This window comes from Vulpes lagopus, chromosome 4, assembly GCF_018345385.1.
Source record: "Vulpes lagopus strain Blue_001 chromosome 4, ASM1834538v1, whole genome shotgun sequence".
NCBI classification, from domain to species: Eukaryota; Metazoa; Chordata; class Mammalia; order Carnivora; family Canidae; genus Vulpes; species Vulpes lagopus.
In genome coordinates, this window is record NC_054827.1 from 43,368,968 (window position 1) to 43,392,406 (window position 23,439).

At 35.4% G+C, this 23,439-nt stretch overlaps 1 protein-coding gene across 14 annotated transcripts in view; it reads left to right on the forward strand.

Moving 5' to 3' along the window:
• Window positions 1-23,439, forward strand: part of KMT2C (lysine methyltransferase 2C) — a 284,116-nt gene that overhangs the window by 154,562 nt on the left and 106,115 nt on the right. For all 14 annotated transcript variants that reach the window (XM_041752737.1, XM_041752743.1, XM_041752742.1 and 11 more), the window contains 3 exons: window positions 4,868-5,030; window positions 12,907-13,078; window positions 14,994-15,108. In XM_041752737.1, coding sequence (XP_041608671.1) covers window positions 4,868-5,030; window positions 12,907-13,078; window positions 14,994-15,108 — 450 coding nt within the window. The remainder of the gene's footprint in view (window positions 1-4,867; window positions 5,031-12,906; window positions 13,079-14,993; window positions 15,109-23,439) is intronic.

The following is a 23,439-nucleotide window of genomic DNA, read 5'->3' on the forward strand; positions in this document are numbered from 1 at the left end:
CTGAGATGCCTAATTGCATGCAATATATGTTAGTTCTTCCTCGCTTCAGTTTTGAAATCTAGCTTCATTTATTTTTATCCTTTGGTCTTGAGTTTTGCATTTTTCAAGCTGTATTTTTTTCTTAACCAAATTTGCCACATCTCAGAGATTTTGACATGTTTCTTATTCAATCATTTCAAAAATATTTTTTCTTTTGAATTGAAAGAAATCTGCTCTAGATAAAAGGGAATTTTAAATTTTTTGTGGATACATTTTTGAGTTTATCTTGTGAATTCATAATTATTAATGTATCAGGTTTAGGGAATATCTGCTCTTTTGAATATGCCCTAGGAGATACTTGATTTTTTTTGAATTTGTGGACTTTTTTAATGGTCATATGTATAATGAATTAAAAATAATTCTAAAAACAATTTAAAAAATTCTACATGCCTTTGAATAGAATATATATTCTCTGGTTTTGAATTATAGAGATCTTTGTATTTGTAAGTTTGAACCAAACTTGATCATTGTTATTGTTATTTCATATCTATTTATATCTTGATTTCTAAGAGTGGTATTAAAGTTCACTTTATTCATATATATATTTCTACTCAGTTTTTTTATGTCAAGGAAATTCATACTAGGTACACAAACTTTAATGACTTTCTTGTTCTGTTGGAAGTTTTAACATAGGACCTATTTTAACGTGAACTTTATCTTTGCCCTGTTCACTGCTTTTTCATTTGGATCCAAATTTCTTTGCTATAGCTGCTTTCTTTTTTGATAGCACTTGTTTGTGCTTTTCCCTCCAGCTCTTTAATTTGAATTTGCTGTGTCACTGTGCCTAATACACAAATATACATACATATACACACACATACATGCATATACATGTGTATATGTACACACATATACATAAATAAAATGTGTTTATACAGCATGTATGTGTGCACAAGTGTATAAAATGTATTTTGCACATTTTGAATGTTACTGTTTTTTTTGTTGTTGTTGTTGTTACTGTTTTTTAATAAGGAATTTAACCTGTTTACATTTATTCTCCATGGCCTTGAATGTTAATTTAGCAGGTATTAAGGTTTGAGTCTCAAATAATTTTTTTGTTGCTTTTGGAAGATACAGCTTTTTTTGCTTTTGCATGGAATATTGCTAGTGAAAAGTAATAACTGATTCTCCTTTTTTGGTAGCTGGACTATTTTCTTTTTTGTGAGACTACTGGAATCCTTTCTTTATCTTTGTTATCTTAAAATTTCACCAGTGTTTCTAGGTGTGAGACATTTTAATCTGAAGTAAGTATTTTCTGTTTAGGAAGGCAGCATCACAGATACTAAGAGTAGGTACTTTTGTAGTGACATGGAGATCAGTGGAACAGACATAAAGACTCTGTTAGCTCCCCAAACTGTTAAATGAAATTAACATGTTAGGTCTTATTATTAGATATTTTTATAATTTTTTTTTCTCTCCTCCTGGTACTCTTCCTAAAGAGACATAGGATTTTGTGGATTAGTTTTCCTTGTCATTTTACTTGTTTTTCTTACTTTCTGTCTTCATTCTTTATTTTGCATTCTAGGAGAAACCCAGCTGACTGATAAGGAAAGTTTGGTAAAGGTTAAAAAGTTTGGTGTATGGAAAACCTAATAATACTTGATATTTCTTAGAGCACTTTAGCCCATTGCCATATTGATACAGAATAAATACTTCATAATTAATTGAATGAGCTTTGGAATATCCTCAAATTTATTGTTATTGTTTCATAACTCATCTTTAACCTTAGTCTCTGAAATTTTGTTGATTCTGCTTTGTTTTGTATTGCAGATTTATTTTGAGAGAGCCTTCCTTATTTTAGTCTAGTGAAATAAAGGTTTTGGAAGTTCCTCAAACTTATTCTTAACAGTTGGCAATGTGAACTCTAATTTAGAGTTTTTTCTTGGATGTGTTCTTGGACAATTGTCAAAAGATACTATAATACTTTTTCCCTTTTTTTCCTCTACCTCTCCTCTTTCTTTTTTAATGATTAAAAAAGGAAAGAGAAAAAATGGTATTTAGAAGTTTTAAATACTGATTCAAATAAATTGTTTAGTTGATAAACCATTTAAGAGCTATTTATTTTACCCTTTTCTCCCCAAATGTTAATTAGCTTTGTAATTGTTACTTAGTTTATAATTTGTTTCATTTCTAATGTATGTTGTACTGGAATGCTGATATTAGAGAAGTTTCCTATGGAAATGTATTCTTTCATATTTTCTGTAATTTTACAAATGCTTTTATTTGGTTCAGAAAGATCTATTCCAGCCTACATTTAAAGTATACATTTTCTTTCAAAGCCAAATGTCTTTCATTAGCTATGTAATCATAACAGATGGGCTTGAAACGTTCACTTAAATGCAGTTAGTATTTTATTTCCCTTCCTTTATTCCCTGTATCTTTATATGTTATTGTAAATTAGTATGTTGGATACATTCCAGGGCTTCTCATAGTAGTTTAGCTAATGTCACGTAATATTTTCCATTGCAAATGTGATTAAGAGAACGTGTTGATGTTTCTAAAATGATATAGACATTGGGAAAAGGATCAATTTAAATTATTTTGTTTCCTTATTATGCACTTAAATAAGTCATTATATTTTATTCACCAAAATTATTTTTAGTGCAGAAGGCTTCTGTATAGCTTGTCATATGTTAAAAAATAATGGAGATTTTAGGTTTTAACAATTTAGCTGAAATTATTTTGTTACGTTAATGAGTTAATATGAAAACTTTATAGCAATCATTTGGACATGTAAATGCACTTTTCTCCTTCAGCATTTTCTTGGTCTTTCCAGTATAACTCAAGGATACTCAGACTACTTAAATGTTGCATATGTTGTTAATTCTGAGTTGTGTTAATAAACTAAACATATTTAGAGACCCTGAGAGGTCATAGCATCAAAATAAATTTAGAAAAAGCTAGTTTTTAGACTTTATTAAAATACGTAAAGACTTGCTTTCTTCTGTCTTTTTAATGATGCAACACCCATACATACAAAAAGAGAACTTAAATATTTATGAGCTTGTGAACTTGTGGACATTGTGTACAATAAAAATGCCACAGATGTAACTAGTGTTTATGAGTTACTTAGAAGCTACAGCGGTCTGTTGACAGTCCTCAGAATGTGTAGAAGGCTCATCAAGAGATGCTAAACTTTCTTACATTGGTTCAGTGCCATGGACTGATGGTTACAAGGAAGAATTTGATGGCGCCTTATATAAAATATTAGAATGAATTATAATTTAAAAACTATTGCATTTGCTGCTAGAGCAACAGAATTAGAATAAGTATGTTAGCATGTGAAGAGCTGCTTGGGGCATTGGGGTGACTCAGTTGGTTGAGCATCTGCCTTTGGCTCTGGTCATGATCTCAGGGTCTTGGGATCCAGTCCCACATCTGGCTCTCCCTTTCACTCTGCCTCCGTCTCTCCCCCCTGCTTATATTCTCTTTCTTTGTCTCAAATTAATGAATAAAATCTTTAGAAAAAAAAAATCTTCTTAGTAATGTTAGCAACTTTGTCTCTTTCAGGAGGCTCAGTTTTCCCACAGATTGTCCCATTTGGCTTCCATTATTTGAGTTACACTTACAGAGAGTACCAAGAGTGAAGTCCATTTAGTACATATAAATTTGAACACCTGTTTATTAGGGCTTTCTGTGTCAAGCAGCATTCACAGTGCTATAGAAACAAATACAGCAAAATATGGTGCTTCTGCTCAAGGACCCAGGACTAGAAATCCAGGAAAGAAGACATATAAATAATTCTCATGCAATGGCATGAGTGCTACAACAGAAGCCTATAGAAGATAGTGAGGTGTCTGCAGAGATTTTATACTGTACCATGCAGGCCACCTGGCAAAAGACCCACAAAAAAAGTGATAACCCAGAATGACCTTGGGAGGATGAGGGAGAGTTTATTAAATTATTCTTAGGGAAAGCTGAGTAAGTACATATTGCATTGTAAGTAATTTGTACTGACTTAACGTCTTTAGTTGCCTTACACTTCCCCTGTGTTTCTGTTGGAGCTTCCTTCTTTGCTTTTATCACTAGCAAAAGAGTGCAGGCTGGCTGAAATAGGGGAAGCAGATACTCAGATGGCTTGATTTTTCTTCCCATTCCCAATTTTTATTAAGAAACTTGAAACTAATTGCTACAAGGAAGTGTGCAGATTTGTAGGTGTACCTTTAATTCTGTGATTGTCCTCATTAGCTTATTTGATGATTGAGTGATTTATTTCATACTGATTTTTAGGTAGGGTAAAAATAGTAAGGTTTTGTAAACAATATAGATGCATTTTATTAGTTTTTTGGTGAGATTTAAACTGTTAACCCACAACTAAACACCTGCCTTTTCAACCCTATTACTAATTAAAAAAATTTTTAAAAAGATTTATTTATTATTTATTTATTTATGATAGATAAAGAGAGAGAAAGAGAGAGGCAGAGACACAGGAGGAGGGAGAAGCAGGCTCCATGCCGGGAGCCCGACTCAGGACTCGATCCCGGGACTCCAGGACCGCACCCTGGGCCAAAGGCAGGCGCCAAACCGCTGAGCCACCCAGGGATCCCCTAATTAAAAAAATATTTTAAATTTTGACAGAAGTCAGTAGAAAAAAGTGAGATGCTCATTTTCTAAACTTGAATGGATGAACCTGTATTATACCAAATGCTCAACTGAATACTTTAGACTTTATTATTTTTAATGGATCCTTTATTTAGTATTATGGAAGCTTAAGTCATTTTGCTAGTAATGTACACAAGACTTTTTTTAATACCTTCCTAGCCCCACATTTGAATGCTCCTTTACCAGGTTTTCTAAAGAGATTTATTTTCCATTTGCCCCCTTTCAGCGATGTGCATTTTGTAAGCACCTTGGAGCCACTATCAAATGCTGTGAAGAGAAATGCACCCAGATATACCATTATCCTTGTGCTGCTGGAGCTGGTACCTTTCAGGACTTCAGGAACTTCTTCCTTCTGTGTCCAGAGCACATTGACCAAGCTCCTGAAAGATGTAAGTTTACTATAGATACACTTTTAAAACATTTATCAGTGTATTTACTTCAAATAACGAATGTTGTAAATTCCCTAAATGTTATTTTGCTTGTATTAAAAGGTAATATTACATAATCTTGATAACCTGAGGGATCTTTGCCAGAGATCCTTGGGGAGAATTTCTTATCACTAGTATCATTGAAGTTAAATCCTAAAAGTTATTTCCTCAAAATTTCAAAGATAGTTTGCATGTTTTAAATTCTGATTAAAAAACTTTTTTTAAACCACTGTAGAAATACTGAGTATACGATATTTTAATATGTACTGTAAAGAAAGCCATTTAAAAAGTTAAACAGTATTCAGTGTCTTCTGCACCAAGTTAGAGAGTTAGAAGATAATTCACTCAGGTGTTATTTAAGGGTATGCATTAATAGGAGTAGCAAACACTTTTGAAATTCTTGGTAATTGTATAGCCCTGATAATCATTATAGAAATCTCTGTTAGTTCTTCTTCTTGATTACCTATAATCCTCAGTTGTGCTTTTTTCCTTTCTTTTCCAAACAGTATTTTATAATTATGTGAAAATATTTGAAATTTATTATACAGGAAATTATAATTCTTTCCTATCTTTATTGTCAAACAGAGATCTTGCCTTTTTCTTAGTATATAAGTTTCTAATGAGTTTGTGTGCTTTGGGATGTTTCCCTCTAATAAATTGAGTTTCCAGTGTCATTGTGAAATCTCTGTGATGTTTTATTTAGTCTTTTTTATGTTACCTGTTAGTTAACCTCAGTGTTAGCTTTTATCTGTGTCTTAGCAATATCTATGAAAGCTTTTAAAAAATCTTTTCCAGCTATGTGAAACATAAATTTAGCTACCTCAGGCTTACACTTAAAATAGTCTCAAATACAGTTAGATTGTATAATCGCAGAACCATAATTTCATCTTCAGTTAAAATTATTTTTGTTTACATGTATAATCATTTTGTCCTTAATCGATGTATAGACAGAAATTATAGGCTGGGCTGAAACGTCAGGTTGTAATTAGGCTAATAAGGATTTAAAGTTTCAAATATATATGGGATTATATACTTAAATCTGGGAGAAAAAGAACATTCATGCACAGCAGCTGTCATGAGTGTTACTTATTTTAAGACCTCATGTAATGAATTACTTCACACAGGTGCACCAAGTGTGCTGTCGGTCATCATAGTTTATTATATTCTGGGTGGTATAGTGCACTTTGCCAATCAAATGAAACAATGGTATGTGTATTTAAGAATCTGGGGGCAGCCCGGGTTGCTCAGTGGTTTAGCGCCACCTTCAGCCCAGGGCCTGATCCTGGAGACTGGGGATCAAGTCCCACATCGGGCTCCCTGCGTGGAGCCTGCTTCTTCCTCTGCCTGTGTCTGTGCCTCTCTCTCTCTCTCTCTCTCTCTGTGTCTCTCATGAATAAATAAAATCTTAGAAGAAAAAAGAATCTGAATTTTCTTCAGTATTTTGTACTTAGTCATACTTTAGACCTCAGCAAACAACATATAAACTTTTCTGTGATCAAATTTCTATTATTAGATATTTTGTTAGTTAATGGCCATTCTACTTTCTACTGCAGATTGTGTTCCTCATTTAATGTTAGAGACCATAAATATTGTGTAAAGTAATGAAGTGTAAGGACTGAGGGGAGATGAGCTGCTGTCACTTACCATACGTACAATGAGAGGTCTCTGTTGGTACACGGAGCTAAAAGATAGACTAAAATTATTGGCACTGTGCCTTGTTCCAAAATAGAGTTATGGAGACTCATAAAAATACATGAATAGTAGAATAAAATAAAACTAAAAATATGCAAGGAAATTTGGCCATGGGAAAATAAGGATTGTATAAATATGAAGCTAATAGTGACACTGGTATTTTGGGAAATAAATGCATACTTCCTAGACCTAAGCCACAAACTTGGCTCCATAGCTCTCCAGCAATCAGCACAAAGAAGGGAATATGAACAGTGACTTGATTCATAATAATGTCCAAAGAATTCACTTAATACTGAGACTGTATATACTTTATACACTGCAGCAAAACAAATTTTACAGGGCAGTTTCTTATAACAGCCCTCAAAATAAGCCAGTGGTATGAAACTGAAGTCCATCTGAGTAAATTCTAATCCTCAAGAATCTTAACCAGTGCAGTCTATATATACAGCTTTCTTTTTTTTTTTTTTTAAGATTTTAAAATTTATTTATTAGAGACAGAGAGAGAGAGAGAGAGAGAGGCAGAGACACAGGCAGAGGGAGAAGCAGGCTCCATGCAGGGATCCTGACGTGGGACTTGATCCTGGGTCTCCAGGATCACACCTTGGGTCGAAGGCGGCGCTAAACTGCTAAGCCACTGGGGCTGCCCTATACACCGCTTTCTGACCATCTATTTGTTTTAATCCAAGGATATAGAGAATATTGCAGGTAGAATGTATTGTAATTTACAAGATTATGCAATAGTCTTCATAAAATCTTTCATAAATGTTTCTAGTTGTCCTAATTGTGTATCATAGCACAAGGTATTATTTTTTTAAAATGGGGCTTAAACAACAGTGTTACTATGAGGGTTAAATAACAATCAATGGAAACCATGTAGCATTTTACCTTGTATATATGAATTGCTTTACAAAATGGTAGCTATTCCAGCTCTTATCTAAGACTCAAATTATATATATAAATTGAATATATTACTTTATGCTGTTGGTTAAGAATAGAGCAATATGCTTTGTAGTTAGCTGAGGTAGGAGTTGGATTGACATCTTTTTGTGAAAGTTGAAAAAAAAAAAAAAAGACTTCATTTGGGCATCCCGGGTGGCTCAGCGGTTTAGTGCTGCCTTCAGCCCAGGGTGTGATCCTGGAGATCCGGGATCAAGTCCCACATCAGGCTCCTGCTTGGAGTCTGCTTCTCCCTCTGCCTGTGTCTCTGCCCCTCTCTCTCTCTCTCTCTCTCTCTCTCTCTCTCTCTCCTCTGTCTCTCTCTGTCTCTCATGAATAAATAAATAAAATCTTAAAAAAAAAAAAGACTTCATTAGAAAGAAACCTCAGCAAAGAGGGAACCTGTGAGCCAGGCCAAGATTTTCATCAGAAAACAATTTTAGAATGCCTTGTCATAGATAAATGCCAGTCCTGGCTTCATCATTATTTTCATGATGATGCAAGTATACAATGACCTTGTCTAGGAATTTTGCACTAAATATCCATCTCAGAGACATAGCCAGGTATACTTACTGAGTAGTATTTTGCCTCTCAGGGAAAGCTAAATGGCTAGGAGCCAACCATGCAAGATCAGAGGAAAGGACATTCCAGAAAGTGAACAGATACTGCACAGGTCTTGAGGAATGGGCCTGACATGTCGTTGTGCCTGGAACCTAGTATCTCCTAGGTGGTTGGTAGAGACAACATCAGAGCAAACAAAGACTAGACCACCTAGATCTTGTGAACAAGGCAAGGGTTTAGATATCCTGTCTGCAGTGAGAAGTTTTTGAAGCATTAAACGAGGCAGTGCTGTATCTCTTCATTCCCCTTACCCCCAGTGTATTTACTTTCATCATTCAATTTTGACTTCCCTTACTTCATTTTCTGGGTTGTTTTTGTATCTCTTTGTACCAAGTCCTGCTATGTTTCTATTACCCTAAATTTTGTCAGTCAAATATATATATGTATATATCCTTTCTTACCTACCTACCTGTCCTGTGAGCCCGCCTCTCTGGACAACATCCATGTTTCCTTTTTCTTGCTAGCAATTGCATTTAGTCCAGCGCAGTATCCTACCAGTAATGTAAGCAGAGATGATACGTGCTGTGACGTTGATGGAAGTTACAAAAGCTGTGCGGATGAAGTCCTTCGATTGATGCTGTCTGGCAGCAATTTGACTTTTGTTCTTCTTCACCAGTGCTTTTATTCTCCTGCATAAGCAGTGGTCTCACCTTCCAGCTTGACCAAGTGTCTCTGACATGGTCCCTTCTTGTTTAGGCTCAGTGTTCTTGTCTTTTCCTCCATCCCTTCTATTGTCACAGCTGTCACAGGACATGATCTTGTCGACAGCTGTACCTGCTGTTTCTTCTGCTTTTCTTGCTCCCCCTCCATCATTTAGCCTCTCCATTCTATGCCTCTGCTGGCACTTTCCTTCTTACTTTTGTACATGCGTAGATGTTCTTCACCTTATTTGCCCTAGCAGTGGGAGTAAATTTCAGTTAGTAAAGAGCATGATCTTTGGAGCCAAACTGACCTGGATTTAATTCCTGCCTTCTCTTACATTGGCTTTAGCTTTGGTTTTTCATTCAATCTCTTCTGCTTTTTCAAGTGCTTAAAGAAAAATTTCACTTCATTGTTTGATTATTGCTTCAAACTTAATGTTTCTGCGGGACATATATGTATATATATGTCCATATGCTTATTTTTGACATGATACTTAAGCTATCCAGTATTACCATATTTTGCTTGCCCTCCAAAAGGCTTTTTTAGTATTTCTGTTATCTTCTTCCTGCTTGAGGAAATGGTTGGAACCAACCTCATTTCTTGATGAAGTGCTTTTTTTCTATTATTATTTTTACAAAATGCACAGTAAATGTTTTTAGACTGAATGTATCATGTGAATGTTTTTCTTTGTCTAATTTATTACCAGTGATCCATATTAGTGGAACAACATGACAGTATTGCCATTAAGGAATTGCTGCAAATAATCATAGAGTAAGAAGTAATCTCTGCCACAGTGATATATATATAGTTATCTTATTGTAGAATGGGCTTTGCTGTAAAAAAAAGTGATGTGCAATAGAAATATGATGTGAGCAATATATATTTTTCTAGTAGTCATGTTAAAAATTTTTTTAAATTATAATTAATTTAAAAATACATATTTAGCCCAGTGTGTCCAAATATTAATATTTCAACATACAAGCAGTAAAATTTTTGAGATGTTTGACATTTTTTTCCTAGTAAGTCTTTAGAATCTAGGGTGCATTTTATATGTACAGCACATGTCAATTTGGATAATCACATTTCAGTTGCCCAGTAGCCACATGTGACTAGTTGCTACCATAGCAAGTTAAGTGGCAGAAGAGGAAACTGGAAATTTTCATAGAAGCATTTAGACAGTGTTCCCTGCAAATTATAATAGAAAGATGAACTGAGTGTCATAAACAGCACAATATTTGCTTCAATTTCTATAAGTTTTGAGAGTAAGCAAAAATCAAGGATTAGTTTTTAAATGTACATAGCTCAAATGAGTAAATACTGGTACTCTTTTAGTATTAAAAAATTCGCCCTATTGTGTCATTTTTATAAAAAATGAATTAATTTGTGACTCCATTTTTTATGATGTTTCCATTTTTAAATTAATGATTTATTTTAAATGCCAATCAGAGTCATTAAAAGTGATTTTGGAAACAAGTTCTTCATTTAAGATATATTTAATAAGACTTGATTTGTGCTAGGGATTTGAATATACAAAGTTTAAAAAGGCAGGGTCCCTTCCCTTTAAGGGGTTCATAGTATTGTGTTGTAATTACTTGACTATATATAACAGTTTATTCTCAGTATGTGAGGAAAAGGAATATTCAACAATTGGATGGATGGATCTTTCGGTGTGGTAACATTAGGTATTCCGGGCTATGTGTGAGCAGAGTTTTGAGATCCTCTTTGGAAAGAACTAGGGGCATGGCACAGCACAGCAAAGGAACAAAATCTCAAGTAGTGGGGAACAATGTATACAAGCATGCAAGCATTGAACAGCATGTTGTGTGAACCTGCATAGCAAACTGCTTGGTATCACCAGGAAGAGTGAGTGGTCATGAGATTCCATTGGAAAGGGAGGAAGGACTTTTTCTTTTTTGGTCTTCTCTGCTAGAAGATTTTGATCTTTTTTCTTTTAGAGTAAAAAGGGCATATTGGTAAAATTTTAATTTAAGCAGAGCATAACAGATTCACAATTTAGAAAACTTACTCTTGATGGGTAGATGATGATTAGGGAAAAGGTCAGATCCATAAGGAGGGATTCTATTTAGAAGATATTGTAATTGCCAAGGCAGAGTGGACTGAACTGAACTCTATAAATATAAGGAAAAAGGATATATAGAAAGTTAACTCAGTAAGAATTGGTGTCTGGTTAGATATGTTGGGTCAGGGAGGAATAATAGTGATATTAAAGTCTCAGCCTTTACCCAGCTGGTTGAGAATAAGGAGAGAGGTTTAGGTTTAAAAAATATTTTATTTTAGAAGTGTTGTTTTGAGTATTTTTAGAACATCTGGCTATTGAGGTCTAGTGAGACTTGAAAGTAACAGCTTGTAGTTTAGGAAGAAGTTGGTGACTGGTGATACAGATTTGGGAATCGTGGTGGTGTTTTTTTAACATGGGAATTGGTGTGATCACAAAGGGAAACCATGGGAAATTATTAAAAGAAGGAATAGGATGAAATCCCAAGATACTCCAACATATAGAGGAATTGTAGGGAGACAAAAGCTAACATAGGAGCATGAGAGGGAGGCATGGGAGACCTAAGGAGAAATCAGGAGAAAGCTGTCATCACAGAAGCCAAGGTAAGGGGAACTGTAATGTGGGAGTAGATAGTAATGGAAATGCTGCAAAGTGCAAATAAGATAAGCTTAAAGAAATAATCATTGGATTTCATAGATCATTGGTAGCCTCATGAGGGTAGCGCCAGGGTTCCAGCTGGCAGTCCAGATATATCCCAGGACTTGTTTTACTACTGCCCTCAAACCACAAATGGTTTTTTATCATTTTAAGAGGACTTTGAAATAAAAACAAAAAGTCTGTATGTCAGAGGTTTTATGGCCTATAAAACCAGTTTGCCAAGTAAAAGGAATAGATTATTACTCTATTTCAAGATGCTTGACTGGGAAAAAAATAAGGTAGAAAGTCCTCATAGCCAAAGAGGACTGACCAAACCTTCAAAAAATAAAAGAGAGAAAAAGGTTCATGTATACAATTTAAAACAATCTTTAGATAATTATTTAATCAAACCATCTAGTTGAGAACCTGAGTGTCACATATAGACATATATATCATCGAATTGGTATGATTTTGAGAACACATTATTTTTCTTATTGTGATATGCATAAGTTTAAGTGTGTACTTGGCAAGGCAGTTTATTCTTACATTTATTTTTTATTTTAGATGGTAAAAGGACCTAAAAAGTGCTATTTCTTTTAATTCATATTTAGGGATAGATGATGTCCATAATTATATAGTTTTTTATATCTTTTTACAAACTGGCAATTAATATAGATGAATATAGAATTAGTATATGAAGTTTTGTGTTTGTGTATGAATATGTAGCTTCCATCTTTAATGTTCTCCTTCATATGATGTTTTCCAGTATTAAAAATATATATTTGATCTGAATAAAAATCAGTGTGTTTATGCTTAAGAAGCATTTAATATAATCTTATCATTTCTTAAATTTGTCTCTTGACCTACCTTGTTAATTTTAAAATATATTTAACATCCAAATAAAATGGTTATTTTTACACACCACAGGCCATTTCTCAGTTGATATTTTCCTGTTTTGTTCTTTTCAACAAGTGTATGTTGAACATTAAGTAGGTGCCCAGCATCATCACCAGTACCAGGGATATAAAATTAGAGAAGAACTGCCTATGGTCTTAGGTAGATGTAGGCACAAATATGCAAAACTTCTATGATTAATGGAATTAATTTTAGATTAAATACATTACAGTGTTTTTACTGAGACCTTCTTCTGATTGGATATCAGTTCAATGTGGATAGCCTCAATTGTCTGAAAGATTTACCATGCAAATTCCCTTCAAGTGATTTTTAAATTGTAAAGTCAGAAAAATATTAAACTCTTATACAACAATTTCATTGTTTTACTGTTAATTATAGCAAAGGAAGATGCAAACTGTGCAGTGTGCGACAGCCCGGGAGACCTCTTAGATCAGTTCTTTTGTACTACTTGTGGTCAGCACTATCATGGAATGTGCCTGGATATAGCGGTTACTCCATTAAAACGGGCAGGTTGGCAATGCCCTGAGTGCAAAGTGTGCCAGAACTGCAAGTAAGTTTTAATTTCAACTCAAAGGTGTGTATTGAGATTAAGAGAGACCCTATTATTAGGTGCTAAAGGTTTGTGTAATATGATAAAGGTTGTTGGTACTGCGGCTATATTCATTCCCACTGACTTCATCATGTCTTTATAAAATTGCTAGGTATTTATTAACATTACTTTGAAATAAGTTTAAACAAAAACTAATTTTAATAATTTTAAATTCCTCTGGTTGCTTAAAAATCTAATTTAAATTTGCCAAACATTTTAAACAAATGATGTTAACGACTTAAAAAAGCATTAGAAAAATAAAGCAACTATTTTTGAAAGAGACTGGGGTGAAGATTTAATAGGAAAATAAACCTCTAATTGCAGAAAGTAGTTATGAGAGTGAGTGAAAGAATCAGTGATATGTTTGAATTTCCATTCCAGGAAGAACAGTTTATTCTAAGACTACTTAAAAACAAAACAAAACAAAAATAAAATACCCCAAAACCTGTATCTATCTGAAAGAGGTTACCTCCAATCAATCGTAGTCACCATAATCCTGAAAAGAAGTACAGTTATTATTGTATGGCATTTAAACATTTGTAATGGGGTTATCTTTTTCTATTTGTTATATTCCATCCTTTGGTTATTCCTCCAATCTTTTCTGTGATTTTTGTTTTCCTCCTGGTACTAATTAGCATGATAATTTGGGGAAGTTATCTGCATCTATAGCAGTCTTCAAATTGTTTACAAGCTGAGGACTATCGTTAACAGGAGAAATCATGCCCACCCCTGCCATGATCAGTCTTTTATTTGTAATTTAATTTGATGACAATAAGCATCAATATCTTAAAATTATGTGGAATAAATAGGACCACATGCTTTTATATTTTGGTAAAAATTAAAATATCAGTAAACATTTATTTGATATCTTGTATCTGTGCCTAGTTTCTTGGGAAGGAATAAGAAAACTTGAAGAAAGATTGCTTTCCCTCTAAGATCTTTCCATGTAGCTAAAGACATAAAACATAAAATTTTATATATAGAGTTTATTAAACTGAATAAGAAATAACTGGAGGCCAACTAACCCATCTTCCTTTTTAACTTCTAGTTGTCCCCAGGTTTTACTCAGCGCCTTCTCTCTCAGCTCTTCTTCTTTCATTCCCCAGTTTTTCTTTTCCCCTCCTCTTTAATTAAATTCTTAGTCTCTGAGAGTGGTTGATAGCCAAGAATCAAGGCAGAGCTCATGCTGTAGGGCAGGGGCCCAATCTTTGGGGCACACATATGTTCAGGAAAAGAGTTTAGGTTTTTGACTACAATTCTTAATAATTATTACAAGATGATTCTTACACCTGTTTATTTAGCACTAATGTTTACTGGATGTTCTAAGCTCTTCAACCAGAATAATTAATTCTCAGTGTCTTTATTGTTCACATTTTGTACCTGAAACCAAGAGGACTAAGCTTATTTTATTTAGGAATCACACAACTAGTAAAACAGTAGTCGGAATACAAATATAGGTCTGATGCCAAATTCGATCCACTTTTTATTATATGACAATGTCTTTCCAATTCCCAATGCCAAGATTTGTTCCTTCCCATGCAGCATCACCTATCAGAGATCCGTCCCCTAGAATGTTTACTGAGATATTTAAAAAGTAAAGAGTCATTCATCTTGCCCTACTCTGCAGGAATCCTCACGTGACTAAAGCAGGTTCACCATAGGTGAGCATTCAGTAAGGATGATCCTGTAGGGACCTCAGGAAGATGGCTGTCTCATCCTCTAGGGGGTTATCTCTATTATTATCTGAGTATAGACAAAACAGACACTGAGGAATTGATGAACTAGGCAGTTCCTAGGACTGATTCTTCTCATGATTACTTATGTTATAAACATAAGTTTAAAGATAAGGCATCATTAATGCTATCTTATTTTTTAGACAATCGGGAGAAGATAGCAAGATGCTAGTGTGTGATACGTGTGACAAAGGGTATCATACTTTTTGTCTTCAACCAGTTATGAAATCAGTACCAACCAATGGCTGGAAATGCAAAGTAAGTTGTTTATTTTTTTAAGAAAAATATCTTCATCTGTATGCTTCTTATATAGAGCAGACAAATCGGATACCTATTCAAATATATACATTATCATCAACTTTTTAAAGAATAACTTTATTGATGTATAATTGATATTCAGTAAACTGCAAGTATTTAAAGTTTGTAATATAATTTGACACATGTACATTTATGAAACCATCATCACCTTCAGGATAATGACCACATTCATCACCGTAAAAGTTTCATGGTGTCCCTTGGGAATCCCTCTTTTCCAACTGTTCACCCATTCCCACCTCCCCTCTTGTCTTCCAGGCAGTCTGCTTTCACTCACCATCAATTAATTTGCATTTTCTAGAGTTTTATATAAGTGACATCCTAGAGTATATACTCTTTTTTTTGGGGGGGGGTCTCGCTTTTTAAACTCAACATGATTATTTTGAGAATCAGCCATGTTTTTGTGCATATCATTAGTGATTCCTATTTATTGCCAAGTAGTGGCCATACCACAGATTGTTTATTGACTCACTTGGTGAACATTTGGGTCATTTACAATTTTAGGCTATTATGAAAAATGCTATTATGAACATGTTAACATATGTATGGTGCTTCATGGCTTAGAAATTGTTTTGAATGATTTATCTTTAATCTTCCCAGAAACCCCAGAGATGTAGTAGCCCCATGAGGGTACCAGAACACACAGCAATAGTTTTAAAATCCGTTAACTTAAAATGCAGAGGTAAAATACACTACATTTTGGTGATAATATAGTGATTTTTTTAATATAATGATTTTATATGTACATCACATTTTTGTGTATAAGTACACTTGTATTAAATATTTGGAATCATACTGTATATGTATACTGTCCCTTCCCTGTCGCAGCTTTAGTAAGTAATTCTTTACTTAGATATTTATTTTATAGATGCTGTTTAAAGTTTCTTTTAGGGGATCCCTGGGTGGCGCAGCGGTTTGGCGCCTGTCTTTGGCCCAGGGCGCGATCCTGGAGACCCGGGATCGAATCCCACGTCGGGCGCCCGGTGCATGGAGCCTGCTTCTCCCTCTGCCTGTGTCTCTGCCTCTCTCTCTCTCTCTCTCTCTCTCTCTCTCTCTCTCTCTGTGACTATCATAAATAAATAAAATTAAAAAAAAAAAAAGTTTCTTTTAGTTTAGAGTATTAGAGAAGGTCTGTAGACATTTTTCCATTGCTCAAGATACCAGTCTTTCTGCTTGGTGTGACACTTTTAAGATGTATTTTCAGTTATTTTTATTTTTTTCTGGATATTCTTTTAGTCAGTGATTCTCCCTTCTTCCATCTATTTTGTTATTTGCATCTTTATGACCTTGAGGTGTTCTATGCTGGTCTCTTTATGCTTTCTGAGGAATTTACTGAGGCTCTTTGATCTGTACCTCTAAACCCTGTTAAGTTGGCCAACAATCTTACGTACTGGGCAGAGTTATTATTAGTACACTACCAGGTAAACAGTAACAAATTTAAGAAGTATTTGTCCGTGGAAGCACAAAATATTTCAACTCTTAAAGTGAAAGTAGAAGAACAAATCAAATTTATCTTTAATTCTCAAGTGATTAAATAAAACTAATCTCTTTTTCCTGTTTGGAAGATATTTATAAACAATATTCACTATGACTTTCCTTTAAATATTCTCTAGAATGGATCAGTCATAAAAGGAGTACATGTGCTTCCTTTGGAATCTATATAGGTAAACTAATAAATTCTAGGTGAGGGCTGGTGCAGGCCCAGTGGTTAATCATCCAAGTTTATTTATTTGTAGAAACAGAAAAGGGACTAAAACTCAGGTTTCCTGTCTTTATAATGTTTTATCCTGTATATGATGCTCTCTCCTTATGCTTTCGTACTATACCTATGTGAGTAGCAGTGCTTTTCTCTCTAGATTAAATACGAAATATTTCTTGATCTAATTTTCTTTTTGTATTAGGGTGTAGATCTCTAAAGACTAAAGACTCTAGATCCACAAGCCATCTCAATTATCCCCCAGGTTGAGGTTTTTTTTTTTTTAATTATATCTAAATTTTCTAGAACAGATGTGAAACTAGGCATAAACTTATTTTTATCTTCAATAATTACACTTAAAATAAAACTAAATAGGATTTATAAAGTAATTACAAATTTCATCAGACATACAGTTTTGCTTTGAAACTAAATTGCCAAGATTGGATTTAATAAAAGGATATTTTCTTGTGCCCAGTTCAGTGTGTAAGCCTTTCCTTTGGCTTTAATAATGTCAGTACATAGAAAACCTTTTGTAGTTGTATAAAAATAGTATTGATAATGCCATGACCCTGTTTACTAGTTCAGAATAATCAGACCTGAAAGTGCCAGCAAACAGTATTTCAACATTAGATGTAGTGAAGTGTCATTCAGTAACCATACAGGTTTTTATTCATGAGTGCACTATTGTGGTACAACTGAAATCTGTTCTAACTGGGAATTAATCCAATTATTTCTAAAACATGAAACATTAGTTCCTTATTTTAAGTTACTGGTATGTTGTTCGCCCTTTAGCCATTGTCTTGATGTTTATGAAGAAAAGAGTCCTCTCTGCTGGCTCTGTGGATGCTGCCACGTATCCCTGTGCCATCCAAACATTTCATTTTTTCTACCATAATTTTACTGTGTAAAATCTTGCATGTTTTGTACCTCTTTGATGGCACCTGGGACTAACATGATAAATACAAATGCTAAATGCAGGTATTAAAATCTGCATTGTGGTACCCTCGAAGGTCTGTTAAACTTTAATTTTTTTTATGCTAGCATTTCTATGAAAACTGAAGTTTTCGGAAAACAGCCCTCCCAGACTGCGTCTGTGGTCTTAGCATTCTCCCACTCTTCTCCCAGTCGCATAGAAACGGGCTCCTGTTGCTCGAGCACCGCCTTTCTGTGGATTTAGGGTAGGCTTCAGGGAGGTGGGGTGGAGTGAGCTGCCTGAAATGGTCCCCGGGCCCCGAGGGCCGGGGTCAGCCTCCAGGTGGAGGCTTCCTGGGCTGCTGGGATTAAGGGCTGTGAGGTGGCGCCAGCCAGAGGCTTCCTCCAGAAGCTGGAAAGGCGTTCCGGCCCCGAGGGCGGGGGGGGCGGGTGACTTGCTGTCCTAGGAAAGTCCTGGAAAGGGGGAGAGTTCGCCTGGAGGACCCCGCGGATGGGGTGCGGGTGTGGGGGTGGGAGGAGGCACGGACGGAGCCGAGCACCTGCGCCAGCGCCCCGCCGGGTCAGGGGCACCTGGAGCTCGCGGCCCCACCTGGTTCCAGGGCGCTGGGCGGTGCGGCGGGTGCGGCTGCGGCCCGAGGGTGGGGCCTGGAGGGGAGGGGCCCCAGGGCCGCGGGCCCGCGCTTACCGCCCTCACGTGGGGCTCGAGGCAGGCGGGGCCTGCGGGCGGACCGGGGGCGGCTGCCCCGGGCCTCCGGCAGTTCCGGCTTCTTCCTGCCTGCGGCCGGTGCCTCCGTGCGTTCTGGGCTGCAGGTTGGTGCGTGTGTGCGTTCGTCTTCTCTACACACTTTTATTTGCCTTTCTTCTTTTTCTGAAATAGGAAGTTGAATTCGTAATTCGTTTTCTTTACTTTCCTAAGGAAAAAAGTATATTTTAAGACTATAAATTTACCTTTGATTATAGCTTTGGCTGCAACCAGATTCGTTTTAATTCTGTCTCTGCGTACATGTAGCCTAATCACTTTATCTTTTGCGTTTTAAGTTGTGCTTAAGCATGTTAATTTCTGCTTTGTGTGTAACCCAGCATTAACCAGTGTGGTTTTCTTTTTCACAAATATTTTCATAATTGAAGTAGTGACTTTAAGGTGTAATATTTCTGTTTATTTTATTTAGCTAGATGAAGTCCTTTTTATTTTTTGGCTACCTGATTCGACAGTGTATTAGGATGTAGATAGAGTTGACCACTACAGTTTTCCTCAATAATTTCTCCTTGTATTTTACTTTTTCTTTTTGTGAACTGAACTAATTTTTTGGTTGTTATTTGGCAGGTATGTCAGGGTGAGTGTTGATGTGTTGTGCATTTTTATCAATATAAAGTTACCTTATTATGCAATTCCCCCCCCTTTTTTGGAACCAGCTATTTTTGTTTGCCCATCAATATGGCCTCCTAGGGCTTTAGTTTTATCAGTTGAATGTAATGTTTTCACATCTTTCTATTTTGGGTCCTTGTGTGTCATTTTAAATTGTGTGTGTGTGTGTTTGTGTGTGTGTGTGAGGTTTAATAGAGTTAACTATTTAGATTAATGGTTGCAATTGAAATGCTAGGCTATTTTAAGACAGAATAGTTCTTTTGATTTCCTTTCTGTTTTTCCTTTTATTTCCTGCAGCGACTTGCAATTAAGAATTTTATTTTGTGTTATACTTGGAAATATGAATGATTTCTTCTTCCACTTGGAAGTTATACTTGGAAGTATGAATGATTTCTTCTTCCACTTAGTAAAAATGGAGAAACCAGAAATTTCCCTTTTCCTTTCTCTTCCCTCTGTTTTTGATCAACTGGGAGACTGTAAACCTTTGTCACTTTTTCCTTGCAAAAAATGTATTCTCTGTATAAGTTCCAATCTCTAACCCCCCGTCTTTTGGATTCTTGATTATGCTCCATTAAGGAATAGCAATTTTCCTGAAATCCAGCATATCTGAAAGAGACTGTTGTCTTCAGGCTACTATAAGAACTTGGTTTGGTATCGTTTTGTTTTACAACTTTTTCAGTTTTATGCTATGGAAACATTTTTTTCCCTCCAGTTTTCCCATTTGTGGTATTACAGAAGAAAAATACCTTTGTTTTGTTTTGTTTTGTTTTACATGTTCACTTAATTATAATCCTTTGTTCTACTTAAGAGCTTTAAGATCGTTATTTTTGTCAGTTCTTTGAATTTGTTTTCAGGTTGTGTCTGATTTTGGTTCTACATTAATTAGTTACCTAGAACATGTTGACCAGGATCAGTCTCTCTAGTCAGGCCCCCAAAAAAGGTCTAAAGAAGAGTTGGTTAACTTAGCCTTTTTTTTTTTTTTAATATTTGCCATCTTTGCAGTTTCTTAAATAATGTTTAGTAACATCTAGATAATTTTGTTTCCTGCTTTCAATTCATTATCTTCTTTGTTATGTTTTTCACTATCTTGGAAAATGTCTTCAGAATTCTGGGTTTATTTCCTGAGGTTCTCTTTTATCTTTGTCTCGCTCTTTTACTAATTTGCTCTCTATCATAGTCTGCTATGCTCTTTCACAGTGACTAAATCATGTACAATATTGCTAAGAATACAACTGGATAGTTAAAAAAAAATCTGTTCTATGGAGGTATATAATGTTGTGAAAGATTCAGCTGTGGAGCCAGATCTCTACTTTTCCAGTTACTAAATACAGGAACTTTGGCAAAATATTTGACTTCCTTAAGCCAGTTTTTCCCCTGTAGAGAAGGTTATTAGAACTTACCTCATCAGGGTGTTGGATTTAGTAAGATGATGCCTATAAGGTGTCCCTTGTTATGTCTAAATTAAATAGTCAAAGAATTATCCTAGAGTTTTTCATAGGCTTATCCACTGAAGAATAATTCTCTTCCTCTACTGTTAAATCCTCATAGATGTCTATAGTCTTTAGTCATAATTCGTTCATTTATTTAACATTTGAAGGCCTACTGTGTGCAAAGCACCGTGGTGGAGGCCAGAGATGAACAGGCAAATAGGTCTGCCTTCATGGGGGTATCAGACTTGTGAGGCTGCTCACACTGAAGTACAGGTAATCTTTTCAGGAACTTTGTTTTAGTCCAGTCATTGTCAGGTTAGGTTTCTTTTTCCTGTTTCTCTGTCCAGAATGCTTTTGTGTTGGTATATCATGATTTTTAAAAAACTTTATTTTGAAATAATTTCAAACTTTAGATGTTAGAAAAAATAGTACCTGTATACCATTTATACTTTTTACCTTTGTTAGATTTTAGTATCATTGTGTGACCCTTTCTTCTTCTTCCCTCCCATCTCTGTTTTTTTGCCCTGAACCATTTGAGGGTAAGTTACATAGACTGTGTCCCCTTTACCCCTAAACACTTCAGTGTGTATTTACTTTTTTTTTTTTTTAAAGATTGTATTTATTTATTCATGAGAGACAAAGAGACCTAGGCAGAGGGAGAAGCAGGCTCCTTGAGGGGAGCCCAATGTGGGACTCCATCCTGGTACTCTGGGACCACACCCTGAGCCACCCAAGTGCCCCTGTATTTCCTAATAATAGGAATATCCTTACATAAGCAAAGCACTGTTATCAACTTCATACGTTTACATCAACATAAATATTTTCATCTAATCTATTATCCATATTTCAATTTTGTCACTTGATATAACATCCCATATAGCATCTCCTCCACCCCCCCACCCCATATAGGTTCCAAGATCCACTTCTAGGGTAAGGTACTCTTTTTGTTTTTGTAGTTTTTTTTTTTTTTAAGGTACTCTTTTTGGTTCTCACTTTGGACTCCTTTAATCTGAATTTCCTGAGTCCTTCTCTATCTTTTGGATATTGACATTTTTGGAAGGATACAGTTCTTCCCCACATACCTGTTTGATTTTTTTTTTTCCACTTTTGTCTGATACTTCTTCACAATTACATAGAGTTTTGCATTGTTGGCTGGAATACTGAAGTAGTGATGTGTTTCTGCTAGAGGCACCTGGTGCTCATCTCCTTCATAGGTGATGTGCATTCTTATAATTTGGTCAAGCTGCTGTCAAATTTCTTTTTTTTTTTTTTCCTTTTTCACATCTAATAAAAAGATTATATGAGAAGATATTTAAGATCATGTGACTATCTTGCTCCTCAAAATTTCCTCCAAGATTTTAGAAACCATCGCTTCATCATTTGTATGTGTTGGTTGTAAAATGGTGCTTTTGCAACTCTAGCATTGTTACATATGCCAGCGCTCTGCACCTCCATTGTAAACAGGAATTCTCCCTTCTTTTACATGTCACAATTATTTGTTTATATTGTCAGTATTGACTGAGAAATTCCTACTGTCCTCAATAATTCATAATCCTTTATCTAATTTGTTCTATACTCAGATTGTCCCATATTTGCCTTTGGTAGCTTCTGTGGGCTGCCTCCTATGCTTTTGTGACATGCCCTCACCATTTATTTGAGCATTTTGTTATATTTTGGCATCACAAGATGTCCCAAGCTCATTTTCCACCTCTCTGCCCCAGCCCAGGAATCGGCCCTCTTTTCCAGAAGTAGGTCTGGTTCCTTTAGTGGAAAATGGGTCCTAGGTGTGCTCATTGCTATGGGAGTGTTTGCCTCTTTGGCTTTTCAGCAGATGGGGCAGGAAATGCATGCATGTATTTACACACACACACGTACATATACAAATAAATGGGCCGATACTCACATATGTACATAACTTATAAACATTAATTCTCTGTAGAACAGTTTATACAACTGAGTTTTGAAAGCATATTAATATCCTATATAGTCAAAAAATAAAGGGGAATAAAGTCAATTACTGAGAGCAAACCCAGGTAGTTTTGTTTATTCGGTTGGACAGTTGAGTAAATGTGTTAGTGTTGTGGGGACTAGAGAATAGCTATACAAGAACGGAAGAAGGCAAGAACTGAGTGGGAGGGATCAGAATTGGAGTTACTGGTATAAATTCATTATTTATAAATTATGTACATGTGAGTATATATGTTAATTCTTACCCCTTGAGCCCCAAATTTTGTATCCTGCTACTTTGTTAAATTCTTTTATTGAATTTATGATTGATTCTCTAGGATTTTCCAAATATACTCCCTTGTCATCTACAGATAATTTTGTTCTTTTACTATTGCACTGCCTGTTTTCATTTGTTTCAATGTTTACATTGGCTTTAGAACCATGTTAATTATATATATAACCAATAGTGGAGATAGGTGGCATCCTTGCTTTGTTCCTGACTTTAGTGGGATTGCCTCTATTTAACTAGGTCCCCCCAGTTAAGTAAAATCCTGGCAATGTGTATGTATCACATTTAGAAAATCCCCATCCATTTTTATTATCTGAAGAGGTAGATTTTTTAGGTACAGGTTTTGACTTTTTTTCCAAAAGCTTTTCCAACATCTGTTGAATTTGGTAATTTGCCTTTTCTTTTCAGACATAATAATATGCCAATTTTTAAAAATAGATTTTCTTTCCTTTTTTGTTTTTAGAGAGAGAGAAAGCATAACTTGTGGGGGGCCTGGGAGTGGTAGAGGGAGAAGGAGAAAGAGAACCTCAGGCAGACTCTGCACTGAGGGTGGAGCCTGATGCCCAACACAGGGCTCAATCTCACCACCCTGAGATCACAGCCTGAGCTAAAA